The sequence below is a fragment of the Alnus glutinosa genome, chromosome 14, assembly GCF_958979055.1.
Source record: "Alnus glutinosa chromosome 14, dhAlnGlut1.1, whole genome shotgun sequence".
NCBI lineage: Eukaryota > Viridiplantae > Streptophyta > Magnoliopsida > Fagales > Betulaceae > Alnus > Alnus glutinosa.
The window spans coordinates 25,455,201-25,482,234 of record NC_084899.1 but is presented as its reverse complement, the minus strand read 5'-3'; the positions used below and the strand labels follow the sequence as shown (position 1 = coordinate 25,482,234).

At 40.0% G+C, this 27,034-nt stretch overlaps 1 protein-coding gene across 1 annotated transcript; it reads right to left on the bottom strand.

The window, feature by feature from the left end:
• Positions 1-800: 800 nt before the first annotated feature.
• LOC133857804 (conserved oligomeric Golgi complex subunit 1) lies at positions 801-25,944 on the bottom strand. The gene is made up of 6 exons (XM_062293151.1): positions 23,534-25,944; positions 22,004-22,198; positions 20,574-20,854; positions 17,017-17,196; positions 16,556-16,733; positions 801-2,109 (listed from the first exon to the last, which is right to left on the bottom strand). The coding sequence occupies exons 1-6, from the start codon at positions 25,691-25,693 to the stop codon at positions 1,936-1,938; spliced, it is 3,168 nt and encodes a 1,055-aa protein (XP_062149135.1). The 5' UTR covers positions 25,694-25,944; the 3' UTR covers positions 801-1,935.
• Between the last annotated feature and the right edge of the window lie 1,090 nt (positions 25,945-27,034).

The following is a 27,034-nucleotide window of genomic DNA, read 5'->3' as shown; positions in this document are numbered from 1 at the left end:
AAATTTGACCAAACTATTTTTTTTCGTTTGTAGACCTCCACGTGCAACACTTTTTTCAAATATAGCCCCCACCAAATTAATTCTCACTTTTCACATTTTTCAAAACCCAAAATTTAAAACAATTTTCAAAAACTTTGCCAAAATACCGACACACAAGAAGAGGCACACAATCATCACAAGCACACACACTTATACTGTCACAAGTAGAGATACCTATACTGTCACTCGAATTACGTCTCTCGTAACTCTTACGCAGAGACATACACCAATCTTTTACTAACTTGAGCATTTCAGTTATCGAATTACGTCTCTCGTAGCTCTTACATAGACACACCAATCCTTTACAAACTTAAGCATCGAAGTCATCCCGCATTATTGTACGATCTACCATACCATCACATACTAAACGCATTCAAATATCATTTTCATTCTAGTTTATGGTATAAAAAAAAAAAAAAATTGAAGAATAAATATGGTCCTTTGCTTCGGAAAGATAATCTTTGCAACGATTCCCTGTCTGTGCTCTCACCCTCTCTTTTGATAAGAACTACATACTTGAGAAAAATGAGGAATTTCCAACGACATGCCACCACGTGCTAAAGGGTGGGGGGAAAATGAAAATGAAGCTCCATACTTTTCCCCTCTTTTCATGTGATTCAAGAAGTAGATTATCGTACCTCTTAAATTCTGGGCTCTTAATCAGTATATATACCCTATTATCTATTCTATTGTATTACACATGCTTAGCTACCATAGATACTTTGGTACCACATAATTAAATAAAGGATTCAGATACAACATCCACAAGAACAGTCATTCGTCCATTTAAACATGCAAAACTATTCAGTGAGACTCCTTATTCTGGGTTCGGTACAATAATCGTCTCTTTCCTCAGTAGTTTTCCTTTGCTGAACAAAATATTTTAAAATGTATTGCAAAGCACACAAAAAGAGATAATACACAGGAGGTATAAGAATTATCATTTTAAACGGATGAAATGAATATGAAAGAATAAAACCAACGAGTAAACCCAGAAGAACTAAATCTAAGCCCAACTTCCTCCGAGACAAAGCCCCTCATCTCCGAAAGGCCTTTCCATACAGCTCATCCCAATTGAACCATACGAGTATGGAAGCGTCGAGTCAAAAATAAACATACAAATATTACTGCAAAGATATTAGCCACCAAAAATGAAACGACTTCGGCAATATCCTGTACTGGAGATCCAATGTATGTCGTAAAGAGATGGTAGAAGGCAACTGTATGTCTGTATCGACCGCTCAATTAAGACCTACAAAAGCTCTTGACTGTCCAATTACCGTCCATAGGAGCCCACTTCACCAGAATGAGTCTCACTTGGTGAATTGTTGCAGCTTCCCCCCCTCCACGCCACAGCATCCTCCCTGCCTCTGAACATTAACCAAATGTAACTTCCCTTCCAAACCCTCACACTCTGTATTTATGTATTTATTTCAGTAAAGGTAATGGACCATGTACTTCATCTCATACAATTCTAACATCACAATGACCCAGGAAATAGATAGCATGGCAGATCTGGGGTTCTGACAATTTTTATAAGTCCCTGCAGAATGCCAATTCAACAGTCCAATTCCCACTGCCTCAATTTGAACTATATGTCTTTTATATTTGAACACAACCTGCTTCCCAACATCTTTTCCCATCTTCTCTCAATTCTCAAAAATTCTTGACTCCTATCTATTACCATATACATGTTCTTTCCATCTTCCCTTCTCAAAAATTCTCTTAGAATTCTTGATTCGTATCTATACCATATACATAGAAATTCTTTCCACTAATGATTGGATGGCGATTTACTTTCCTGTCTCGTAGTCCCAATATGTCCAGCGAGCTCCGTGGCTCCTTTCAACTAAATAGTGATACATACATATACGCATAGAGGAAAGAAGACATGCTTCAAGAGTCTGATCTGGAAGCTGTAAAGGACGAAAGAAGACCTGCAGCTTGGGCAGGTAAAATGTCTCCAAATGTCGACATAGCAGCTGCTGATCTATCCTTGAATATGCCTACTTGCCCATCTGTTAGTATGGATCCCAATTTCAATGTGCTCTCTCCAAATCTGCTTCCAACCTGGATAACAAGGAAAACAATTTTACATAAAAGACAAGGCCATTAATACTATATATATCTTCATTCAAAAATAACAATTTAAAGAATTACTACAAAGATTCCATCTCAATTAATGTGTTAAGCGTAGACAAGAATTACTGCTATTACATGGAATAATCCAATGCCCAAATCTGATAGTTAAGAGATTGTGTGTACCAATTTATTTTAGGAAAAACACTAAAAGTTGTACTTACCAGTTACCACAGTGATCTTATAGTTAGAGCATCCAAACCAAAAATTCAAGTTATTAGGTGAAGAGGCCCAACTAGTAGATAAACCCAACTCAATCTGATAGCTAAGAGATTGTGTGTACCAGTTTATTTTAGGAAAAACACTAAAAGTTGTACTTACCAGTTACCACAGTGATCTTATAGTTAGAGCATCCAAACCAAAAATTCAAGTTATTAGGTGAAGAGGCCCAACTAGTAGATAAACCCAACTCATGGTCCACACCCACCAATGTGGGATCTTCTAACATCAACTCTCACTCATGTACAGGCCCAACCGAAACAGAAACAGAAGGGAGCAATCAGATAAACAAATGCAATGACAGATGCAAATGAGTCTGACATGTGAAGTCCAAGAACATACATGACGTAGCGGAAGCGATAGACGTATTGAAAAGCTGTGTTTTCAATACACAAATCAACACATGATGATAAAGAAGACTGACAATACTATTGATGGCAAAAACTGATTATTCCCATTACAACTACTCCAACTTACAGTGAAATCCTAAAGTTACAAAAGGTAATAAAATCTCCTAAAAATAGAAATAATACAAGAGGAAAATTTAATAAAATTGGAAATGTGCTAAATGGAACATTTTTTTTTTTGATAAGTAAGAGAATTTTATTAAAAAACGCAAAGCGCAATCAAGTATACGGGGGTATACAAGAGAGACAATTAAGAAGAAGAAGAAAGCAATACAAAGAAATCGTTATAACTAATCTCTAGAGGTGCGAGATACGCAGCCGTCCAGGAGTACAAAGAGTGAATAAAAAAGGAAATGAGCTCCTCTATGGTTCTTTCTTTGTCCTCAAACTGTCTATCGTTGCGTTCCATCCACAAGCACCACATAAGACAACAAGGAACCATTTTCCACACGACCGCGCTTTGGGAGCTTCCCCCCGGCCACCAACAGGCAAATAAGTCTATCACCCGAAAAGGCATCACCCAAGACAAACCGAAGCGACTAAGAATGTGCTAAATAAGTCTATCACCCGAAATGTGCTAAATGGAACATTAAGGTAAATATTGTTAGAGATTTCCCAAATCGCATTTTTTCAATTAGTATTTCTTTCCTTCTTGGTCGAAATCTGGTCGTTGACCCTTTCCTTTCTTGCTCAAATCTTCTTGATTTGGTCCATATTAACGCACATGACTTATCATCAAAGGACTCAACCATTCAAGACACTTCTCATCCTATACGTGAGTCTAGTTATAAAGGGATAAGGTATAGGAGCTTTGATTGATATATATAGCATTTACAATATGTAAGATTAACTACAACTCTACCTCTTCTATGTCTTCATATTGAAGTATAACTCTTCCTCATCTATACATTGAGTTTGAGTTATATTAGATTACAATGCCTTCCTATCTCTATCTCTTCATGCTCTTATCCCTTATCTCTTTATTGCTAGACTCAAGTATAGGATGAGAAGTGTCTTGAGTGGTTGAGTCCTTTGATGATAAGTCATGTGCGTTCAATGTATAGATGAGGAAGAGTTATACTTGAATATAAAAACATAGAAGAAGTAGAGTTGTAGTTAATCTTATATATTGTAAATGCAATATATATATATATATATAAAAGCTCACTGAGATGAGCACAGCGAATCAAATTATACAACAAGGGTTATTGTGTTCTATTAGTCCATTAATGTGCTAGCAATTATGATCTAAAAGAATCAATCCTGGTGGCACATCACAAACCAACTAATTATCTTGTCGGTACTTAAAGGAACCAACGGTAAAACCCCGCTCATCTTCTATCTGCCGGTGAATCCAATCTCTTATGATCCGTATGTCAATCCCGCTGGCACTAAAAGGATTCAATGGTAAAGCCGCGTTTCCTTTTGTACTTCCATTGTTGAATATTGGCTGTCATCATGTTCAACCGGTGCCAACGATACAAGATGTTCCTATTGAAGTCCGCTGTTGGAAGGAACCTATTGTTTGGTTCCAATGGTAAGACTTTTCCATCCCAACTCGCGAACAATCTGACAGTAAAGCTCTTTTCCCAAACTTCTCGCTGATAAGGTTTTTTAAAAAAAAAATAAAAAATAAGTAAATGCAAATTTTATAAATAACAATGTAAGGCGCCCCTAATACACACAAAGTATACAAGAAACAAACACCTCAACACTGACCTGCCCCAAACAACATCCCACAACCCACCAGCTTCTTGCCAGTAAGGTTGCTCTTGAATAACCCCACTCGTTAGCAAACCTGACAGTAATATGAGCCCTTCAAGAGGCTCCAACCAGTCTTTGCACGGAACACTTTGTGCTTCTTGTTTGCTCCCCACAGGTGGGGGAGCGGGGTTTTCTTGTCCTATATCAATTCAGAAACCAAGTTCTACTACCATGTAAGAGCATCCAACCTATAAGTTTAAACTCTTAGGTATAGATGCCGAACAAGTATACAAAACCCAAATTAATTTGGGTCCACCCCACCTGATGTGTGACTCTCTAACACTTGCACCACGTTTTCAAAATATATTTTTAAGTTTGAACTAAGTGGTCATCATGTGCATTCCTCTGCAAAAGCTACCAAATGCATCCGCAGCTTTCCCTTCTCAGCATTAACACATCAAAAAAAAAAGGGCAAATCACCAATTTTGTGCAGTTTGTCTTCAAAAGCTACCCAATAATATCCTCAATGCTTCCTTTCTTTTCTTTTTTTTGTCAACACTATAGCTTAAAACGAGTCTGACAATTTGGAAATTTTCGGACAGGATTGGCATTTGGCAACACTAGTCAACTTCAAGGACCATCTCCCATCAAGGAGATCCGGAAAGGAAGTTATATAGAGTTATTATCTATTAGTGACAGCTGAACTGAACTGGAAACTCACTGCCCTGGAAACTTGCTGGGCCATGCCCACAGAACAATTGAGTAGCTCGTCTTTTTTATGTGGTCATATTTAACTAGGACTTGGAACAATAAACAGAAATTCCTCTTCATATTTTTCTCTTTAACAAACTGAAATGAAATGTTTCCAACCCCCTTTTTATAAATTTCCACACTCTTACTCCAAATGGCCCCGTTACCTTCTTATAACACCAACCTCCCCTCAAATTATCATATTTAGTATCTATCACCAATCTCCATAAAGCCTCTCTCTCCATGGCATAACGTCACAACCATTTGCTCAAAAGAGCTTGATTAAACTGAATCGGGTTTCTAACCCCCAAACCTGATCCATCGGAATACAAATTCTCAACCAGATCACTAAATGGAACTTAACCTCATTCCCAATTCCACCCTACAAAAAATCCATGCGAAGTTTCTCAAGCCTATTAGCCACACCCACCGAAATAAGGAAAATAGACAAATAATAAGTATACAAATTGGAAATAGTACTTTTAATCAGAGTCAATCTACCACCCTCAAATAATTAAAGTTTTTTCCATCTAGTCAACCGACGTTCCATTAATTCAATTATGCCATTCCAAATAGATCTAGCCTTTGTAAGAAGCACCCAATGGCAAACCCAACTACTTCATCGGCAAGTAAGATACTCTACAACCAAGAATATGGTCCAACCCTTCTACATCTCCCACATCACCAATAGAAACTATATATGTTTTTTCAAATTAATCTTCAATCCCAAAACAGCTTCAAAACATAAGATACATCATAAAAGTCGTAGTTGTTCAGAATTTGTTTCACAGAAAATCAAAGTATCATCAACAAACAGTAAATGAAATACTAATAGATCTTCATTATTCCACGAACCCACTAAAAATCCTGACAAAAGACTCTTATCCACTATAGCAGTCATCATCCTACTCAACGCTTTCTTAAACACCACAAACAATAGCAGCGATAACGGATTCTTATATCTCAATCCACAAGAGCTACTAAAAAATCCGGATGGTGAACCATTAATAAGAATAATAATTACCCTTAACATGACAATGTGTTATCCAATCCCTCCATTTCTCTCTAAATCCACATCTCTTCAACGAATATAGCAAGAACTCCCAATTTACATGATCATACGCCTTAACCAAATCCAATTTACACAATACTCTAGGTTCCTCAAATTTAATCTAACTATCCCAACATTCATTAGCAACCAGAACTGAATCCAAAATCTGTCTACCTCCGATGAACGCATTCTGGAAACAAGTTTTCCCAAAACAATTTTAGCCTATTCGCCAAGACCTTGGAAATGATTTTATATACACCACCCACTAAGCTAATTGGACGGAAGTCCTTAATGTCCACAACACTTGCCTTCTTTGGGACAAGGGAGACAAAGGTTGCATTAAAAATCTTCTCAAACTTCCCTCTACTATGGAACTCCTTAAAAACTTTCAAGATGTCCTCTTTCATTACCTCCCAACACTTTTGGAAACAAGCCATAGAGAAACCATCCAGCCCCGGAGCCTTGTCGCCATTCATATCCCTCACCACCTCCCACACCTTCATGCTCCTCAAAATCTCTTTCAACCAATTACTCTCATTTGTATCAATGGAAAGGAACGAAAGGCCATCCAATTCTGGCCGCCAACTAGACTGTTCAAATTACAATCAATTGTAAAATTGCACTATATTCTCCCTTATTTTTGAAGAGTCAAAAGACATGAAACCATTGATAACTAAAGAAACCACAGTTTTTTTTTTTTTGATAAGTAATTGCAATTTATTAAAAAGCGCAAAGGGGCACAACCCTTATACACAGGAAGTATACAAGAGAACCCCTAAAAGGGACGAACAGAGAATAAATTTAAAAAGTCTACATAAGTAAAAACACTCAAACTATGATGGGGCGCTATCCAAAAATATAATGTATTGAGTAACCGCTTCCGTAGCTCCACCATAGATGTCTCTACATCATCAAACAGTCGAGCATTTCGCTCCCTCCAAATACACCACAGCAAGCACAGAGGAGCTAACCGCCAAGCCTCTTTAGCATGACCACACCCAATCGCCGCTCCCCAACTATTCAACAACTCCAACACCGTTCGTGGCATAACCCACTCAACCCCAAATAAAATAAGAACGTAGCTCCAAAGATCCCGGGCAACCTTGCAGTGAAGCAACAAGTGATCAATAGACTCCCCAATCTTCTTACATAAACAACACCACTCAATTACAATAACATTCCTCTTACACAAGTTATCATGCGTCAATATTTTGCCCAAAGCAGCTAACCATACGAAGAAACCACGGTTATTTCTTCGATGAGAATTTGCCACCCAATTTGAAAATATAGTGCTTTTATCCCCATCTCTCAACCACAGGGCCCTTGATATCTGTCTCCAACTCACTTCTTCGAGAAGAATGACTCTCTCCAATTCCTTAGACAAATCTTTCTTTCTCATCCTTTCATCCCCTATTAAAACTCGACCCTCTACAATAAAATCCAGCTCTCGAATACCCTCCAAAAGATCCTTCTTTTTCTTCCCTAAATTACCAAAAACCTCTTCATTCCATTTTTTCAAATCCACTTTCAATGCTTTAAGCTTAAATGCCAATATATAACTAGGTGATCCTTGAAAACTATATGACATCCACCATGTTTTCACCTACTCCACAAAGCCCTCTGATTTCAGCCATATATTTTCAAACTTAAAATATCTACTACCTCCACTTGACACATCACAATCCAACAAAAATGGAAAATGATTTGATATGATTTTAGCAAGTCTCCTCTAAGACATTAGGAAAATGTTCTTCCCATTCTGGAGATAGAAGAAACCTATCAATTCTAGACCAAGCTTGCAAGTCATGATTGTTTGACCAAGTAAAATTCCCACCTACAAGAGGGGTCTGAGGGGATGTCCAAGAGTTCTTACTCAAAAATGAAATCCAAAAAATCCACCAAACTTGATGGTTGTCTAGAGTCACCTGATCTTTTACTCGGAAACCAAACATTAAAATCACCCCAATACACCACATCAATTCCCACCAACTCATAAGACCAACCAATTCATCCCAATGATATTTCCTTACACCATCATCATTTAGACCATACACCCCACAAAGGCGCAAACGACCAAACAAAATTATCAATAGCACTCCTAAAAGAACACGCTACTAAGAAATTCCCCACAAAATCCTCAAACTAACACCTGCCTATCCCATATTAACAAAATGCCACTTGAAGCACCTATCAACCCCAAAAATGTTGAATCCATATGTTGGCAACACCATATAACGAGTCACCTCCCTAGAAATATACTCCAATTCGGTCTCTAGTAAACATTATATGTCCGCCTTCCAATCTCTGAGAAGACCTCTAATCCTCAACCTTTTATCCTTCTCATTTAGCCCTCTTACATTCCATGATACTATCATGGATTTTATAATAAACAATTAGAACCCCTCCCCTCCCCTTTCATTTCCCTCTATTAGAGTGCCCTCCCTTCATGTCATAATTAACTGAACAAACCAGTCTCTTTAACTCATAATTACCTTTGTTTCTTGCCTTAAAACTTATGTCTGAAGCATTAACTGCAAAGTTCTATGTCTACTTGCTTCAATCCCAGAAAACAGTGCCAACATTTGATCCTCAATACCATCACACGACAACCCTACGACATGACAAAAATTCTTCGCCCTTTCAACCACCCAATTTGTGGACACCAAATGTAGGACACCCTATTCTTCAACCACATGGATGAACATTTATCCATTCACTTCCCTTTACCTCCTTGCCAGGGTCATTCACCACTGCCAAAGGAGGATTATTCATATCCCCACACAAGGCAAACAACTCGTTATTCGACTCAACTCCATTCAATTCATGCCTGCACCTCCTTTAAAATCTGAACCTTTATTCTCCCTTTCCCCAACATGTTCATCAACAATATCAAGGCAATTTCAAGACACCTACTCAACAAACGCCCTCTAACCCCCATTTCCACAATCAAACACCCGATAAATGCATGGTACCCATAACATTCTCAACGAAAGTGGAGTCTTCTTACCTGAAGAATTTCTTGAAAACAACCCCACTCTCAAACACCCATCCTCATCTTCAACTTCCAAAGAAGTCCCCTTAAGCAAATACCCACTCACTTGACTACTTAACCCCTCGTTCCTGACACCCTTACTTCATTTGGCCTTGTTTGTACAAAGCCGAGATGATCCCACTACTTCTATCGTCTTCCTCTGAGCTGTAACCACCCTAGTCGGAGCAACCATACCTTCTTCAACCTTGTCTGAACAAGACCAAAGTGTTTCGGAAGCTTCTAACATCTTTTCCTGAGTAATAACCACCCTTGCCGATGTACCTTTCCTTTCTTCTACCTTGTCTGGACAAAGCCTAACATTATCGACAATTTTGCCACCTTTGACTGCACATTCACCATCCTAACTCCATCATTGCATCCCTCCTGAACTCCTGAATTCGCCTCAGCTTGTCTTAGTTCAGCTAGAATAGCCTCCTTCTAACCAGACTCGCTTGACCCAGCAACCAAACCAGCCACATTTTCCTTTGCCCTCCAACTCATGTTCTTAGTTGGTTTGACCCGCCGTTGATAAAAAACCTCCCTTTTTCTAATCATCCCTTCACCATTCTTCGACAAACTCTGTACTTCTGCACAAGTATTGGTGTTGGACTTACCCATGTTCAACCCAATATTAATTTCCCTTATTCCACCAATTCTTTTTCCCTTCCGCCCATTCAACTTGTTAATCTGGTGCACTTCTAGTTTAAAAAAGAGAGAATCCCTTCCAATAAAGGTCAGGTATTCATGTATAACATCATCCAATAACATTCTGACACATGACCTATGTGTCTTATGATTTACTTTCTCTCCCTACAGCGTGGCTCAAACAAATAGAGTCCAATTTTTCAAAATTTCCTTAAGGGTGTGCACTAAAACCACTTTTGCCACGTACTACTGAGCCCCCTAGTGGTCTTTATTCTATGGCCTATCATACAACAACCTTTATAAAATCCTATGCAATGACACATCATTATGAGATGGCTTAACTATCCCCGTGATGCTTGTGTCAAGACTTTGAGAGCGTTATGAAACAATCCATTTATATCTCAATTACAATTTACTATCTGTTTCTAGATACAAAACACAAAATTGCAACGGTAAGCATCTCTCTAATCTTAGGTGTCAATGAATTTTTTTTTGATAAGTAAAAAAAATTTTATTAAAAAAACGAAAAGCGCCCCTAAGTATACACAGAGACAACCCAGATAGCCTACAGAAGAGAACCCACAAGGACCTACGCACACACAAAACCCAAAGCCCCGAAAAACCCAAAATCTAGAAGATACTCCCATAAAACCCAAACTACAGAAGAAGCCCCCACCCAAAATACATAAAAAAAACCCCGAAAACCCTAACCTGAAATACAAGCAAACCCAACATACAGAGGAAAAAACCCAAGAACACCAACCCTCAAAAGATCCCAAGCAAAAACCAAAAGCCCGAGGAATGACCCGCAAACCAACCCAAGCATACAACTCTACAACATAAGGTTCTTTCCATTCCTACTCCTAGCGAAAGGCTTAGCGTCGCCATAGTTGATAGAGCTATGCAGATTCAGAAGCTCCCTCTTGCCTTTGGACTTTTGGCCCGATATCATCTTGTCACGCTGAAATTCTTCTTCCATGGCTTCCCGAATTGCCAATGCCTCCTCCCCAAAAGCACCCTTTGACGCCCAATCCAAAGGCAAAACATCCCAAAAATCAACGTCCTCCTCTCAAACCACAATCTCTCCGTTATGATCAAAACCGATAGGCCAATTCCGAGATTGGGAGAATCCATTACCCTTAATAGGTGAAGAACTGGAGCAGCCTCTAGGAGGGGAGGAAGGCCCGACTATCCCTCCATCAAAGACCTTCCGAGGTGAAGAGGAAGTGGTTGGCAAATCCGAGCGAGGGTTGAGAAACCCCTTTCTAAGAAAGTTCTTCTTCACTAGAGGCTCTGCAACCGAAGCCTTATTAACAGCTAAGTCGGCGACCATCTTCAAGGCTTTCAGGGAATCTGAAAGTAGCACATCATTTCACTTCAATGAAACCCCTTCCCTGAGTACCCTCGCCTTCCTGATATAACTTTGAAAAGGCTTAGAAACCACTGGGGGAGAAGAGCGCAGCTTCTCCCCCAACTCAGTCGCTCCAGAGGAAGGAGAGGCCGTGGGTTGAGAGACTGCCAGAGAAGCACTGGAAGGCATAGAGGCAGTGACCCGGCTAGGATCCACCTTCAAGCTGCTAGACCCTCCCCATGAAGAGGAAGACCGAACCGGAAAAGCCCCTGGAACGGCCAGCCGAAGAGACGGCGCCAGAAAGGCAAAAGACGCCCCCGGAACTGCTATACCCTTACCCGACGAAACAGCCTCCAAACCCCTAGGAGGAGGACGAACCAAAGAGAACCCAGAAGAAGACGAACCAACCGGAAGAGCCCCTGGAACTGCCGATGACGAGGGCTCCGGCCGAGACGGCGCCGGAAAAGGAAGCGTCCCTGGTTCGGTCGTCATATGTGCTTTAGGTTTCGGCAGGAGTTGGGCCAAGCGAAAACCAGAACGTTTTTTACCCAGGCCAGACCCGACAAGCCGGCCCAAACAATTCCTAATAGCCCGACCCAAGACCACTTTCAAACCGTTGACCAGCTTGCTCCACGTGTGCATCATAAAACATTCAAAATTCGAATTTGAACATGGGGGAGGCTTCTTGCCCAACAAATCAAGAGACCGGTCTTTAACCAACGGATCAAGTGGGCAACCCACCACCGAGCTCAAGACTTGCTCTACATGAGTCGGAGCTGGGAGGAGATCAAGAGCATTCAGCTCCTCCGACGAAGCCCTCAACCCAGAATGAAGATCCCCCACAAAGGGCAACTTTTTCACAGCAAAGATCGGAACCAAGCACAACACCTCCGCAAACGACGACCCCGTCCACTTCGAAGCCAAGCCCAAGCTTGGCCCTAGCACCTTCGCATCCTTCTTGGTCGACGAAGACGAGAAGCCTTGCCCGCTACCCACCGTAGCAGAGAGGAAGTCGACAGCCTAACACAACTCACCAGAGAATTTCTGCCATCCCCACCCTCCACGACCCTCAAGGATGATAATGAAACCTTTCCAACTGCCCAAACCAAATACTGTCACCTCTAAGAAGCGCCCAGTTCTGTTCCCACCCCTCCGAGCAATCAGAATTTTCGAGCCTTCTCGAAAAGACTTGACAAATTCTTGATCTTCCGAAATACCCATCAGCACCTCCAACGCCGACGCTGACCAATCAGAGCACTGAGCACTCAGTACGACCTCACCCAAAAAAAAATTTCTCTTCTCCACCACCCTCAGAACTGACGCCCCATCCAAAACCACGATTGCAAAAGACTTAGCCTCCACAAAAAATTTCTTCTCCATCTCGCTACACCTCCGAAAAACAGACGTCCAAACCAGAATGTTCACATCGCCGAGACAGAGATACACCCAACCAGAGTAGCACCGACCGACTTCCCTACGAGAAACACACCCCACAAAGCCTGCAAACCGAAACTTGGACCCCCAAAAGGCAAGAAAGCTGCTAGAAAAGAGAGAGAAGGTGAGAGGAAATAATAGAGGAATAATTGAACTACCGTGTGGACACCATCTAGGTGTCAATGAATTAAAGTTGTATGATAGGGGACTAACATAGCATTGCGGTCCAGAAGGACATAATATTGATTTGTGAGTTTGACACCAAAGGGAACTTCATATGAAAACCTATGATTTGAAAGAAACTACTATTGCAAATTTGACAAGTCAAACCCTCGAGTAGAAAAAGACATCAAGAATAGGTTGTTACAGTCAAAGGAAAAAATTCCAGCAAAAACAAGGTACGCATTTCTCAAGGTTAATCCAAAACAAGAGATTCACTATCTAAAGCCTCTATTTTATGTATGCCAACTATATATATATCTAGTCTAAAATACATTTTGATCTGTCTTTCCAAGATAGGATTGTCGTTAACTTGGTCCCTTAAGTTCAAATTTGGTCAATGTTGCCCTTAATACTAGACCATAATAAATAAAAACCAATGTCTTATTTCATCCAATTTTTTTAAAAAAATAAAGAACTAAATAATACAAAAACTCTTTTATTTTTTTTATTTTTTTTTATCTCTCCACCCCACCCTCCAAACAAACACATTGTTTCCAAATTCATCATAATCACACTACATAGAAACCTCAGCAGCCCTTTCTCCTGTTTAAGTTCCAAAATTAGATCCAAAATCTTATCCCACCTCCAACTCTCTGCAATTCAAGTACCCCCAGTTTCTCCATCAAAAAGCTCAAAACTAAAATAGATATGGGGATTTGATTCCAAAGGCAGCTGGTGGCTTGTGGCAATGGATGGCAGTAAATATGGGTTTGGATGTCTAATGCAACAGCAAATGCAGCAAGTTGTTCTTTGCGTAAGCTGTGGAGAAGATGAGTGTGACGATGGTTGTTATGGTGGCTGAGTTTTACATATAGATACAATGGCATGGGACAGAGATGGAGGTTTTGCAAAGCTGGAAACTACCTGTTTCCTCACTCAGATTTGTCTCTAAGTCTCTCTCCCCTTTCTCTCTCATCTCCATCTAAATTTTGAAAAGAAAATTTCTGTTGAAGTGGGAGATACTGAAGATCTTCTCTATCTAATTTTTTTTTTCTTTATTCTCCATTTACCATATCTTTTCTTCTAAGACCCTTGTACTCCATTCTTATTCAAATATCCCACTCCCCAGGCTAAGAAGCCAGCAGATCCACCTAGGAAACCCCAGATCTTTGACTAGTGAAGATCTGGCACCAATACTCTCCAACAACAGGCTCTGTCATGGTCACTTCTTCTTCTTCTTCTTCTTTTTAAAAAATGATTTATTCATATTCTTTTCGTTTTAAAGATTGTGGCTTGCAGGTGTTGCAAACCGTATTGAAGAGCTTCAACGTAATTACTTATGGGGTGGGCTAGGCGATGAGTTCAAATATCACATGGTAAGCCAGTCCAAGATTTGTTCTTCGATCTCTGAGGGAGGATTGGGGGTCCGGAACTTGTTGATGTTCAATCACGCTTTCTTAGGGAATGGCTATGGCGCTATGAGCATGAGAGAAAGGACTTGTGGAGAGCAGTGGTGGACTCTAAATTTGACACTTAGTGGGGTGGGTGGCGTTCTAATGAGCCTATGTGGCATATGGGGTGGGGTTATGGAAGAATATTAAGAGGGGTTGGAGGAAGTTTTCAAGTCATATCAGATTTGAGGTGGGAGAGGGCTTCAATGTTAGATTTTGATATAATCTATGGTGTGGGGACATGACCCTAAAAGATGCCTTTCTAGTTTTATATAATATTGTTTGCACTAAGGATGCTTTTGTTGCAACTCACTTGGAGCTTACTCGTAGATCCAATCAGTGAAACAGAAGTTTTGTTAGAGCGGCTCATGATTGGAAGGTGGATGTCTTTGCCTCGTTCTTCAAGGTGTTGTACTCAGTCAAAGTCAAACGGGTAGATGTAGTGGACAAGCTTTGGTGAGTCCCCTCGAAAAGCGGGTTGTTCGATGTAAGATACTTCTATGGTGGCTTCCTTTTTCCCTAGAAGAGTGTTTAGCGGACTAAGGTTCCTTCGAGGGCAGCCTTTTTTGCTTTATCAGCAGCTCTAGAAAAGATCATTACCATAGATAATCTTAGGAAACGACTTGGCATTGTGGTTGATAGGTGTTATATGCGTAAAAGGAATTGGGAGTCCATAGATCTTCTACTCCATTGTGATGCCAGTGCCGTGTGGAATGTTTTCTTCAGTTGTTTTAGGCTGCCTTGGGTTATGTCTAGACGAGTGACTAGTCGACTTGAATGCCTGTTAGTGGACAGCTGGCAACACTTAAGAGTGTCGCCGTACCTTCATGTCTTTAATGGTCTTTAGAAGGAAAAGAATTATAGAAATTTTGAGGATCGTGAGAGGACATTGGAGGAGATTAAGTATTTTTTCTTCAAAACTTTGTATCTTGGAACAACTGCTTTTGTTTTTCCTTTGGTGATTAGTAATCATGATTTTCCTGTTCTGTTTTCTCTTGAATATTTATTGTGTACTTGGAGACACCTTACGCTTTTAATGATATTTTGACTACCTAAAAAAAAAAAGTTGTAGCTTCTCTTTTGGACACTGGATTTGGAAACGTCATTGATTGGGTATGCCAAGAAAGATAGTTTACTAGTGCATGTCTTCGAAGGAAAGAAAAGAGATTGTTGAGCAATGGTCCTCGTCGCTTTGGCTTTGGGATATACAAATCTTGGGTTAATTTTGCTAGAAAGTATTCCAATTTTTAATTCAGAAATTCGATTAGTTTTGGTTTAGAGAGAATTAGAGGGGTTAAGTGGATTGAAGAGAAGATGGTAAAGAAGGCAGAAAAAATGCAGGACCAAAATTTACCATTAACCATCATAATGACATAAACCAAAATTCACAAAAAAAATCCAAACTTAGAAGGACCAAAATATGTTTTATAGCCTTCTCAGGAAAGTATTTTATTTAGCTTTATTTTTATAAGAGAATATTAAAAGAGTAAACATGGGCTGTACACCAGAGGTAACAATAAAATAAAGTGAAACCGTAAATTTAAAAATTTAAAAACCACAAAAAAAGTACAAAGACAAAAATACAAATCAAACTACTTCAATACTAACCAAAAGCGCATCATAGGTTTCATTTTGATAATTTCATATCATTATAGAATTCAACTCTAGCTAGGATTTTTTTTTTTTTAATGACAAGGAACCCCTCCAAGGCAGGGCCACTTTGTGTACACACCCACGTCAGGTAAACCTCAAACCAGTGTAAAGCACACCATTCACACAGATCGGATAATACTCCGACTTTGCCGGTAAAGTAGCCCCAAAGAATTGTCTGCACCCAAGGGGATTTGAACCTTAGACCTAATGGGAGTAGACAAAAACCAAGGTCCTTATCACTTGAGCCAACCCCTTGGGGTTCATTCTAGCCTAGAATTAAACCTAAGTACTAAGCTGTTCCTGCTATTTGCAAGGTTTGCAAATTGTTGTTTGCAAAATTAGTGAATCATCTATGCTGCAACCAATATAATTCATTAATTGCATTTCTAGAAATAGCATATGCCATCTTAAAATGCAGGTTTTACATGTGCAACTGCAACCATCAGGCAGGAATCCCATTAACGATTAAAAATAACAACAGAAATGAATGACTCAGGAATAGATAAACAGCAGCCTTACCTGCATGAAAGACTTCAGTAATGGTGCTGCTACCCCAAAACTGGAGTTATCATCCAAATCCATCTTTCGGGAAAGTTCACCATTTGTATAAGCTTTCCAGGAAGTTCTTGAAGATATATCATCAGAAGGTGTTGAAATTGATGTTTTAGTAGTGCCTCTTGAAGACAATGCCGGAGCACTGGATAATCAAGAAGGATTTATAAGTAAGAAAGGGTTTTAGAGTATTTAGCAGTGCAGTAAATCTATTGAATTGGGGGTGAACAGAGAAAAAAAAAAGACTCTGAACAAATAACATGTAATGATCAGCCAGTACAAATAGCATTGCTTTGAGACCCTCGGTTCAGGTTTTGCAGAAGTTGATAAAATAAGTCAATATACATACTTAAAAATATATAACATATAACACGCACCCATTCACACACTCGCACCAAAATGACTGGCTAAAACAGTAGAACTCTAACCTGATTGGAAGATATTTGAAACGAGGAACTGTAGAACATCTCATAATATTGGACTCTGAATTAGTAGGCAGCTTCTGAACAGTATCAGTGTATATCCGATCAAGTTGCACAAAGAATCCAAAGAGGATGGCATGCCGTAGGTAGGACTGCCTCTCATTCTCCCAGAGATATTGCTCATACCTTAAAGGAGTAAAAATAAAATAGAAAACACTATCAATCAAAAGATATGAACACCTAACAGACAAATAAAATTATACAAAAGAATAGATATACAATTTATTAATCAAATAATAGGAACACCTTTCAGGGAAAAGAAAAAGTCTCTAGGCGTTAGCACACATTTTCGACAAAGATCAATTTCTAGGTGGTTCCACCTAGAAAATTTTTTGCAGTGCACTTAATAATGGACCTGTTTGGTAAGTTGTGGAAAATGGGATGTTTTATTTGAATAGTAGTAATAAATGATTGATGTGATATAGAATTTGAGAATGTTTTATAGAAAAGTGAAAAAGTTTTGTTTTGTAGTGAGTTTTTTTATTTGAATAGTAATAAAAAATTATTGATGTGATGTAAAAAGTGTAAAAAAGTTGGAATGTTTTTGATTTGATTTTTTTGGGAGAAGTGAAATGGAAATTGAAATGGGATGGATTGGTTACCAAACAGACCCAATGTAAGTGCACTATTTTATCCTCTCTTTTTTTCTTTATTTTTTTGGATAAGTGCACTATTTTGTCCTTACCAAGACTTGTAAAGATCTCCTTTAGTTGTGTCGACCAAAACAAAGCTACTCCTCAGATTGTTATCGATTGTACAAGCTCAAACTTTTTTGCAATGTGACCAATAGAAAAGAATGATGTTTCCGTTTTGGAAAAGCCACAAAATTATTATATTTTTTTAATAAGTAATCGAAAAATATCATTAAAAGCATAAAGGCACCCCTAAGTACACAGAAAGTATACAAGAGGAAACACCTAACTAGAATGAGCAAAAAGAAAAAGGAAATCACTATAACTAATTGACAAAGAAGAAACATAAGGAGAAGTCGAAAGATACAAAGTTTTGAAGAACAAGGACGCAATCTTCTCCAAAGTCCTCTCTCGGTCCTCGAAACTTTTGTTATTTCTTTCCCTCCATAAACACCATAGGCATGTAGGCACTATGTTCCACACATCCGCACTATGCGTACTGTCTGTAGTCCACCATCAAACATACAAGTCAACTACACGTCTAGGAATAACCCAAGACAACCCCAAACCAACCGGTAGAAAAAAAAAAAAAAAAAAAACACTCCAAATGGCATAAACCACATCACAGTGAAGAAGAATATGGTCTACAGACTCCCCGTTCTTCTCACACATGCAACATCTATTTACCACAATGACATGCCGCTTCTTGAAATAATTCATAATAAGGATCTTGCCTAGGAGTGGGCAAAACCCGCCCAAACCCGCAAAAAACAACCCACCCACCCCGTGAAGACCGGATTTCAGGTGTAAAATCGTGGATCCGGGTACGAAATCAAACTACTCGCGCGGGGTGGGTCACGAGTATAACATTTTTAAAATCCCGGATACCCGACCCAACAAGCCCCGTCAAAAAGAAAAAGACTTAAAAAAAACCCTAAACTACCCCCTCCTAAAAAAACCCTAAACTCCCAAATCCCTCATTCCCTCCCTCCCTGGTTCTGCACCGCTTAGCCTCACGAGTCACGCCCTCACCCCTAAACTTCAGAGTCCCTCCCTCCCTGTGCCGCTCAGCCTCACCCCCTCACGTCTTTCTTCATTTTCATTTTCATTTTCCGCTCAACCAAGCTGTTCGTTCCATAGTGTTGTGCCAACAGACAAACACATCTCCACCGTCCTAGATGCGCCAAACACCACAAAAGCGTCATTTGCTCCATAAACCTCCCCAAATCAAAAGCACCGCATCAAGCCGCCACCATGATTCCCTCATCATCCATGAGCAGCCCACTATAGCCGCAAATCCAGAAATCACAAGTCCCTCCCTCACCCCTAAACTCCCGAGTCCCTCCCTCCCTGTGCCACTTAGCCTCACCCCCTCACATCTTTCTTCATTTTCATTTTTGTTTTCCACTCAACTGCACCATTCGTTCCATAGTGCCGTGTCGGCAGACAGCCATATCTCCACCATCCCAGATGCGCCAAACACCACAAAAGCGTCATTCATTCCACAGACCTCATCAGCCATGAGCAGCCCACCATAGCAGCAAATCCAAAAATCACCGGATCCCATTTTCCAAACGTGCAGTCAACCACCGCCAGACCGCTCATAGCCGCTATCACAATTCTGCCCAGCAACCACCTCACAACGGCCACCCCAGCCGCTAATTCAAAACCCACCACACCAGCACCTGGTTCCATCCCGCGCCGCTACAATTCCTCTAGCGCCGATGCATCAGTTAGCTCCCAGTTGGTGCCCACGTTCGAGTCTCAGTCATTGAGGTTTCGTATTTTGTGGTTTATCAGAAGGAAAAAAAAAAAAAAAAAAAAAAAAAAAAAAAAAAAAAAAAAAAAAAAAAGAAAGAAAAAAAGTCTGCCTTCTTTGTTTGGTTCAATAACCCTAAATATCTGCCCCGCCTCATTGTAGTCGGGCCACTGGCGGGTTTTTACGACCCACAGTGTGCGGGTCCGAGTGCCAAAATGGTCAATACCCGGCCCGCAGCGACCCGTGCCCACCCCTAATCTTGCCTAGAGCCGCTGACCACGCAAAAAAGGTCATCCTTAAGGGGGCCTTGGTCCACCAAACACTCTACAAAGGGAAACAGCTACCTTCACTACAAAGCAAGGAACAATAGAAGGATCTAACATCAAACAACCCTTTTTTGGAGGGGATCCACCACAGCTTATCTTCACTTCCTCGACTCACTCTAGCTGAATACAACACTCTTTAAGGAAATAGGCAAAGACATGCACCTTAGTTCCTCGACTCACAGAAAAAGAATTTTGAAAATTCATGCTTTATTCAAACCTGACCGAAATTGAGTAAAACTCAACAAACCTCATAAACTAACCATCAAAGTTTCAGTATCAAGAACAGCAAGAGATCTTTTTGCATTGCAGCCAAATTAATCAACAAATGAATTGATTTACCCATTTTGATAACATAATCTTAATATTTTGTTGGGTAAATTGGCTGCCAATAAAGACAACCCAATAATGTTTAATGTTCATTTTCCATAAAAATATGTTTCTCCCCACATTTCCAAGCATTCCAAAATTGTTTTCACGATCATATGCCATTTATGTTTAGGTTTCAATTTTTTCCTAGTTTGGCTTGACAATCAGACCTTTTTGACTTGAGCTTGACAGTCAGACCTTAAAATTAACAAGATGAACAAGATTTTTTAGCTGAAAGATCACCCCTTGACAGCTCCTAGGTAAACATTTATATTCCTGAGGGTGCAAAAGAGATACAAGTAATAGAACCCTCATCTCTAATCCTAACTTCAAAGATGACATTGTAAAAAAATTGAACATTTAAATCAGTACAAAAGAATAAAATTAAAACCTAATTTTGTAGACAAGATTATAACTTACGTAAGCCAGTCTATGGGATCCAATCTTTGTGAAAGACGGTTTACCAACCCATCAACACGCTCTCTAACAACCGTTTTCTTCTGGCCTTTATCCTGCTTCCGTCCAAAATGAAACTTTGGCCTCAGACCATTAGAGAATTCCTCACCCATACCATAACTGCCCCCAGAAAGAACATCAACAGCAAATCTCACATCTAATAAAATCTGCAAAACTCCTTTTTCTGAAAGTTGAGATCCACCAGCCTCTCTAGTCGAAAGAAAGTCCCCATATATATCAATGACCTACATGGAAGCATTGCTGTCAATATACACAAACAAAGTAATTCAGGGATGCTCTTGGACCACCACAGCGTTGGAACAGACTTAACAACAGAATGAGCCAACACTAGTAGAAAAGCTGAAAAGAGGAAGAAAATAATTACATTTTATAGAAGAAAACAGCTTGCAAGATAATCATGTTAGTGTGTGTGTGCGCGCGCGCGTGAGAGAGAGAGAGAGAACTTGTTATGAAGTTTAGAAAGGTACTTGATTAATTTCTGCATAAAGTAAATAAAAAAATTCTTTACAGCATGAAGAGATCAATAATTATGTTAAGAGAACATAAGCGTGCTTTGAATTTCAGATGATGCAATGAGTTGATTTAAATGAATTACTTAATACCAAACTCCATGTAGAGAAACTATCAAGAATAAATTAAATAAGACCCACCCACTTGGACCTATCAAGAGCAAGATGTTGGCTAAACTAACAGCAAATTATTACAGCCTCCTCATTTTCCTTTCCTTTTTCCGTTTTTACTCATGCACAGTACCCATATCAAGTGAATTGCAGGAAATGTAGATCCTCTTTGCACTTTCCTCAGAGGAGGCCTGTTTCCATTCTAACATAAAAAAATAAAAAAATAAAAATTATAGATCCAATGAATGTGACTCATCAAAAGGAACAAGTGATAGGGAGATGGTAGGAGGAGGTTATGAGTGAAGACCTTATTATGCAGCCTCCAAAGAGAAATATGAGTTCAAGGTAGTTTACGAAGAAGAATCACAAGATAAGGAAGAAGCAAATGATCTCATTATCCAAATCTCAACAATCAACATCAAAAAAAAAATTAAAAAAGAATAATAATAATATTATTAATTAATTAATTATATATACGGTGTAATAAACCATGAGTACACTCCAACAACGATAAAGTCCAAACATTTTTTTGATAAGTACGAAAATTTCATTAAAAAAGCGTAAGGCGCCCCTAAGTACACAAAAAGTATACACAAAAGCAATTCTGCTAGCCCACATGAAAAACCCAACAAAACCCACAAGAAACTACAAAATCCGCAAGAAACTACTAAATATATTATATTTAGAGAAAAATATAACATATTTCCATTATAGTTAGGAAGATCAAGCAAAATCCACAAACAAGTTGCATACCTTTTCCAATAATCTTAATGCAAACTTTTGCAGAATTGTTTTGTCAAGTACATGACCTCCAATGCGATGAACTTCTTCACATGCTCGGAATAAGAACGACACAATATAAAGAGAAGGCATGGAGGGCAGAGATATTTTCATCTCTGAATGGCCCTCATCAGACTGCTCTTGCTTGACTACCGTCTCTTCCCAGCCCTACCAAAATAATCAAAAGATGACTTAGCTCGGTTCACCAATTACCAATATGCATGTACATCACAAACAACATGGAATAGTAAACTTTTAACTCATTTCGAATATTGGACACAAGTACTCTTAGATTCTACCTTTTTTGTTGGGAGGGGGGGGGTTAACCATATTGTCACCTACTATTTTTTCACAACTTTGAAGAGAATTTTTTGTTAATCTTTTCTAAGATCAGTATCATCAAAGGCATCCCTACCAAGAATGAGTTTTCCTTCCTAATAATATCCAATTACCAAATTGTTACCACTCAAGCAAAAGTTCCAAATTATTTTCTGATTTAGTAAACTAAATGAACTATTGTGATTGCCTCCTTTCAACTTCGCTGATATCGATTCTAGTTGACTTCTTCAAAATTTATTAAAAGATTGATAAATTTTTTCTTGTATACTTCATGTGTGTTTGGGTTGCACTTGTTGTGTTTTTAATAAATTCGCTTTACTTATCAAAAACAGATTTATCCAACATTTAATCCACTTTAATTCCCCACCTCATATCCCTTACTCTCCATCCAATTTATATGTTTCGCTTTCCTATTTGAGACATCTAAAAGTGCATATCCACTTTTTGAAAGTGGAACTCTTCTTCAATTTTCTACATCATTGTTACCTTTTCAAAAAAAAGCAAACAAGATTCTTATTAATGGTAGAATTATTTCAAACAAAGACATAATTTTTTTTATAAGTAAACAAAAACATATAAATTGGGACGAAGGGAGTACTAAAACAGTAAACAAGCTGACTCCTTCAAAATTTACTAGAAGTTGATCCTGGGTTATGTTAATGTTGTAAACAGATCTCTACATTAAAAGGCACTTTCTTGAAATTTCTGATTCCTCATTAGTTGGCAATAAAAAACAGTCCTTAATATTAAGTTGAGCTTCAAGTCCATCTAAAGATGTTTCACTGCTCATTTTTTATCCAGGACGAAATGGAGTATTGCTTTCGCCGACTTTTATGTTTCACTGGTTTTAATCAGAGAAAATAGGAGGTGTTTACCCTTTCAAATCTTACTACATGATTTACAGCGATTTAACAAGCTAAACAATACTAGGATGAGTCATTTCGATCATACCTAAGCCAACCACGGAAGTAATATTAACATGAATAGTAAACCTGCTCTTCTTTATGCCTTTTACAGTATGTAAGAGTACAAGCCCATCTTAGCTAATTAAACTTGTGAAACCCTAAAAGAGACAAAAGCATGAAGAAGAACAGGGCATAACATATATTTAAAAGAAAATCGTAAAAGATAAAGAGAACAAAGTTGTCCATAAATGTCACATACCCTCAAGGGAGTTGTTGACGACAATGAATCATCTTGTCCAAGATCCCGAGAAAGAATAACTGAAAGCTCATCTGATAACCATAATATCCATATGCTATGAGCTCGAATGCAAAGATCCCGTGTCATTCTACAAAATTCCTCCAGTTTTGGGCTTGCTGTTTCACTGGCTCCAACCAATGCAGCAGTGGCCAATGAAGTTTGTCTTTTAGTGTCAATGGGCAATTGTCTTCCGGGGTTATCAGACACAGGAGCATCAGCACCCACTCTAGATTGTCTCAACAAGGATGGTAACTTATCAAAAACCATAGACACGGTTTCACTGGCCCAGTACCTTGGAGAACCAAGTATCACTTGAATGTGTTTCGAGTGGAACTGGAATGCAAACAAAAGTCGCCCAATGAAAAGAGATCTCTCAACAGTTATAGCTGGAGGAATGGACTGACTTTCCTTGTTGGCATTTTCCATGGCGGCATATAAATTATCAAGCTCACTCCTCAATTGCATCAATATAGTAGACATGCTTTCATAACACTTATTCTGTAGATATGGTGACAGATCCTTTAACCTTAGAGCTGCCTTTGGAGATTCTAAGAAACAGAGGAGGTCCTCGAGAACACTCTGACAACGGCTGCCTACGACATCTCTAATTCGACTAACTTGAGGACCAAAATAGGCATTCAGACAAGTCCCGATATCATTCTCTTCTGGCGGTGCTTTAATCCCAGAAAGCGCACCAGCCTTCTTGGCAGGGGATTCAATAAACCAAACCCCACCACCAGTCGAAGGTCTGTTCAAGTACCCTTGGAAATCAATCTGTCCACCAGAATAATTCTCCCCGATCGCACGAATGGACTCCGCCACATTCACCACCCTCGTCAAATCATCAAAGCCCACGTCGATAATCGCTTTCATCCTGCTCACAAAAGCATCCTCGAAAATCTGATCCCAGAGATCAGAATCATCCACCAAAACAAGCTCTCTAATCCTAGTCCAAGGCAACTCAATCTCCAACCCGAACACACTCTTCAACCACTCCAAACTCCCTGCCAACACCGCCTTACTCTCCACCGTCTCCCTTATGGACTTCTCGGCCAAAGCAAGGTCTTGCCCAGAACCAATAGCATCAATCAAATACCTCCCGTTAATCTTATTGACAAGCTCTTGCCCACATTCCCTTAACCACAGAGAACAGGTCCTAGCAATGTACTCCTTCTCAAGCATTACCATTACCAACTCCAACTTGTCCCTAAACGACTTCCATAGCCTGACCTCCTCATCCGGACTCGGAATCCCACCGAATAACTGGGACGCGGGAGGCGAGCTCAATACCATTTTGTAAAACGACGGCAAATCATTCAACACTTGCAAAAACAACTCACCCACTTGACCCACACTGATCTGAATTATACTCAAAACCTCGCAGAATACGGAAACGACGACGTCGCAATTAGCATCGTGATTGAGAATGTGAGCACAATTACCTAATGTCTGCGAAATCCACGACTTCCTGGTGTCGAGGAATAGCGCCAGAACCTGCTTGGCGTCCAGCTCGTCCATCACCGCCACGCCGGCCAACGCATCGGCATAGGCCGAGATCGGGAGGCCGCGCTGCTCGAGCAAGCGCTCGCGACTCCGCTGCGAGATCTGGACCTTGAAGCTCTCCACGATCTGCCATTGGTGCTGAAGCAGCGGGAAGCTCGACAGGATCGAAACCTGTCCACGATCCTCGCGGTTCATCAGTCTGTCGTGCACGTGCTTGGCACGAGCGTAGCGCGCGGCGGCTTCTAGAAACATGGACTCGTCGAGACAGCCCCAGATGTTCTCGGGCGTGTCGACGAGGTACTTGACCCGGCAGGCAATCCCGTAGATAGGGGATCGGGTCGGGTTAGGGCTGGCCATGGACTTGGGGGTCTCGGAAGAGAGGGAACAGATCGCATTGTTGATGGAGGAGATGTTGGAGGAGATGGAGTGGCAGGAGTTCTTCATGAGGACGATGGAGTCGGCGGAGTCGATGAGGTCGCGGTATCGGGCGCCGACGAGCTGGCGGAGCTCCTCCTGCTTGAACTGGATCTGGGACCGGGTCGAGGCCTCCACATTTCGGATCTCGGAAATAGTTTTGGCGCGGAAGAGCGCCTCTGCCTCGGCTTCGGCTGACGGCATGGTACCGGAATTGGAGAGAGAGTTTCAAATCCAACAATACATTCAAACGGATTCACGCTCTCTGAGTCTGAGTCTTTCGGTTCAGATCTGGAGGGATCGAATAGAGATTTTCGGCATTCGAGTTGGGTTAATCGATGGAAGTGGGAGTGAGTGACGGTTGGTGGTGTGACTTGTGAGATCGGAGTCGGAGGGATGGTACTGGAATTTTGAAGGAAGAAGGGGGAAGCAACAGGCCTTTAGACGGCAAAGACTTAAAATCATGTCAATGTTTCTGATGGGCTTTAATCGAGTCGACCCCGAACGTCTAATACGCATTGAATTGGCCCTGATAGAGTGGAAAACATTTCTTCGCAATCCTTCAACAAGCCGGTGCGGGCAGCCTAGTCTCTAGGCCCTGAGCGCAGGTGTTGGGCTTGGGCTGAATATCTGGTAGGACTGAGGTTGCAAAACGGATTATATTCAGTTTTTCTTTTTGGGTCCGCGGAAAAAAAGGTGTATCCTACTAAATGAAAGCCCAAGTGGCCGGAGCCCAATCTTCATAAAAGTACTTTTGATGATGGGCTTTAACCTCAACTTGAGTAGATGAGACTAAATGTTTGAAACAGGTAATTGAGTTGTGAAGCTAATTCGTATTTCCAAATTAAAGCATGAATGAACAAGACTTGCAAGATCAAGATGGATGAGAACCATAAGGTTAAAGCTCATTCATCTAGTAAATTAAATGAATCTTAAAATCTGAAACTCGTTAACCTCTTGGGGCTTGTCTATATGCTAGCTCTTTGATCTATTTGAAGACATTGACATAGAGCTTCAATTGTTGGAATTTCCATTAACTATATATGTCTCGCGCGTGTTGCTCCTCGCGGTAGTACCTCCTACACTTGCAATCCTATTGTTATCCATGCTTCTTCGATCCCTAGCTCCACCTAACGCACCGACAGCAGCTATAAGCATTTACATGAATATCATGATTCGCTATTTTCAGCTCTATTCAATTCGTAAGAAACACGTCCACACACGCCATTCTCTTGACGGTTTGCATTTTGTTAATGCAATTGCGTGGTCAATGCCCACCCACTCCTAGCTAATCTCTGCACTTGGTTATGGCGGCAATTAAAGCAATTCCATCACCTTTTTTTTATATTGAGGCAGCAGAATAATATACCTGCATGCCCCAAAAAATAGTTTTTGATCTTGGATGACCGTCACACACACACACACACACATATATATATATATGTGCTAGCACTAATTAAGTCGGTCTGTGAATAATATAAATATTTTTTTTTTTAACATAAAGCAGTGGTTTTGTTATCCGTACAGATTAAACTGTTTTACTTG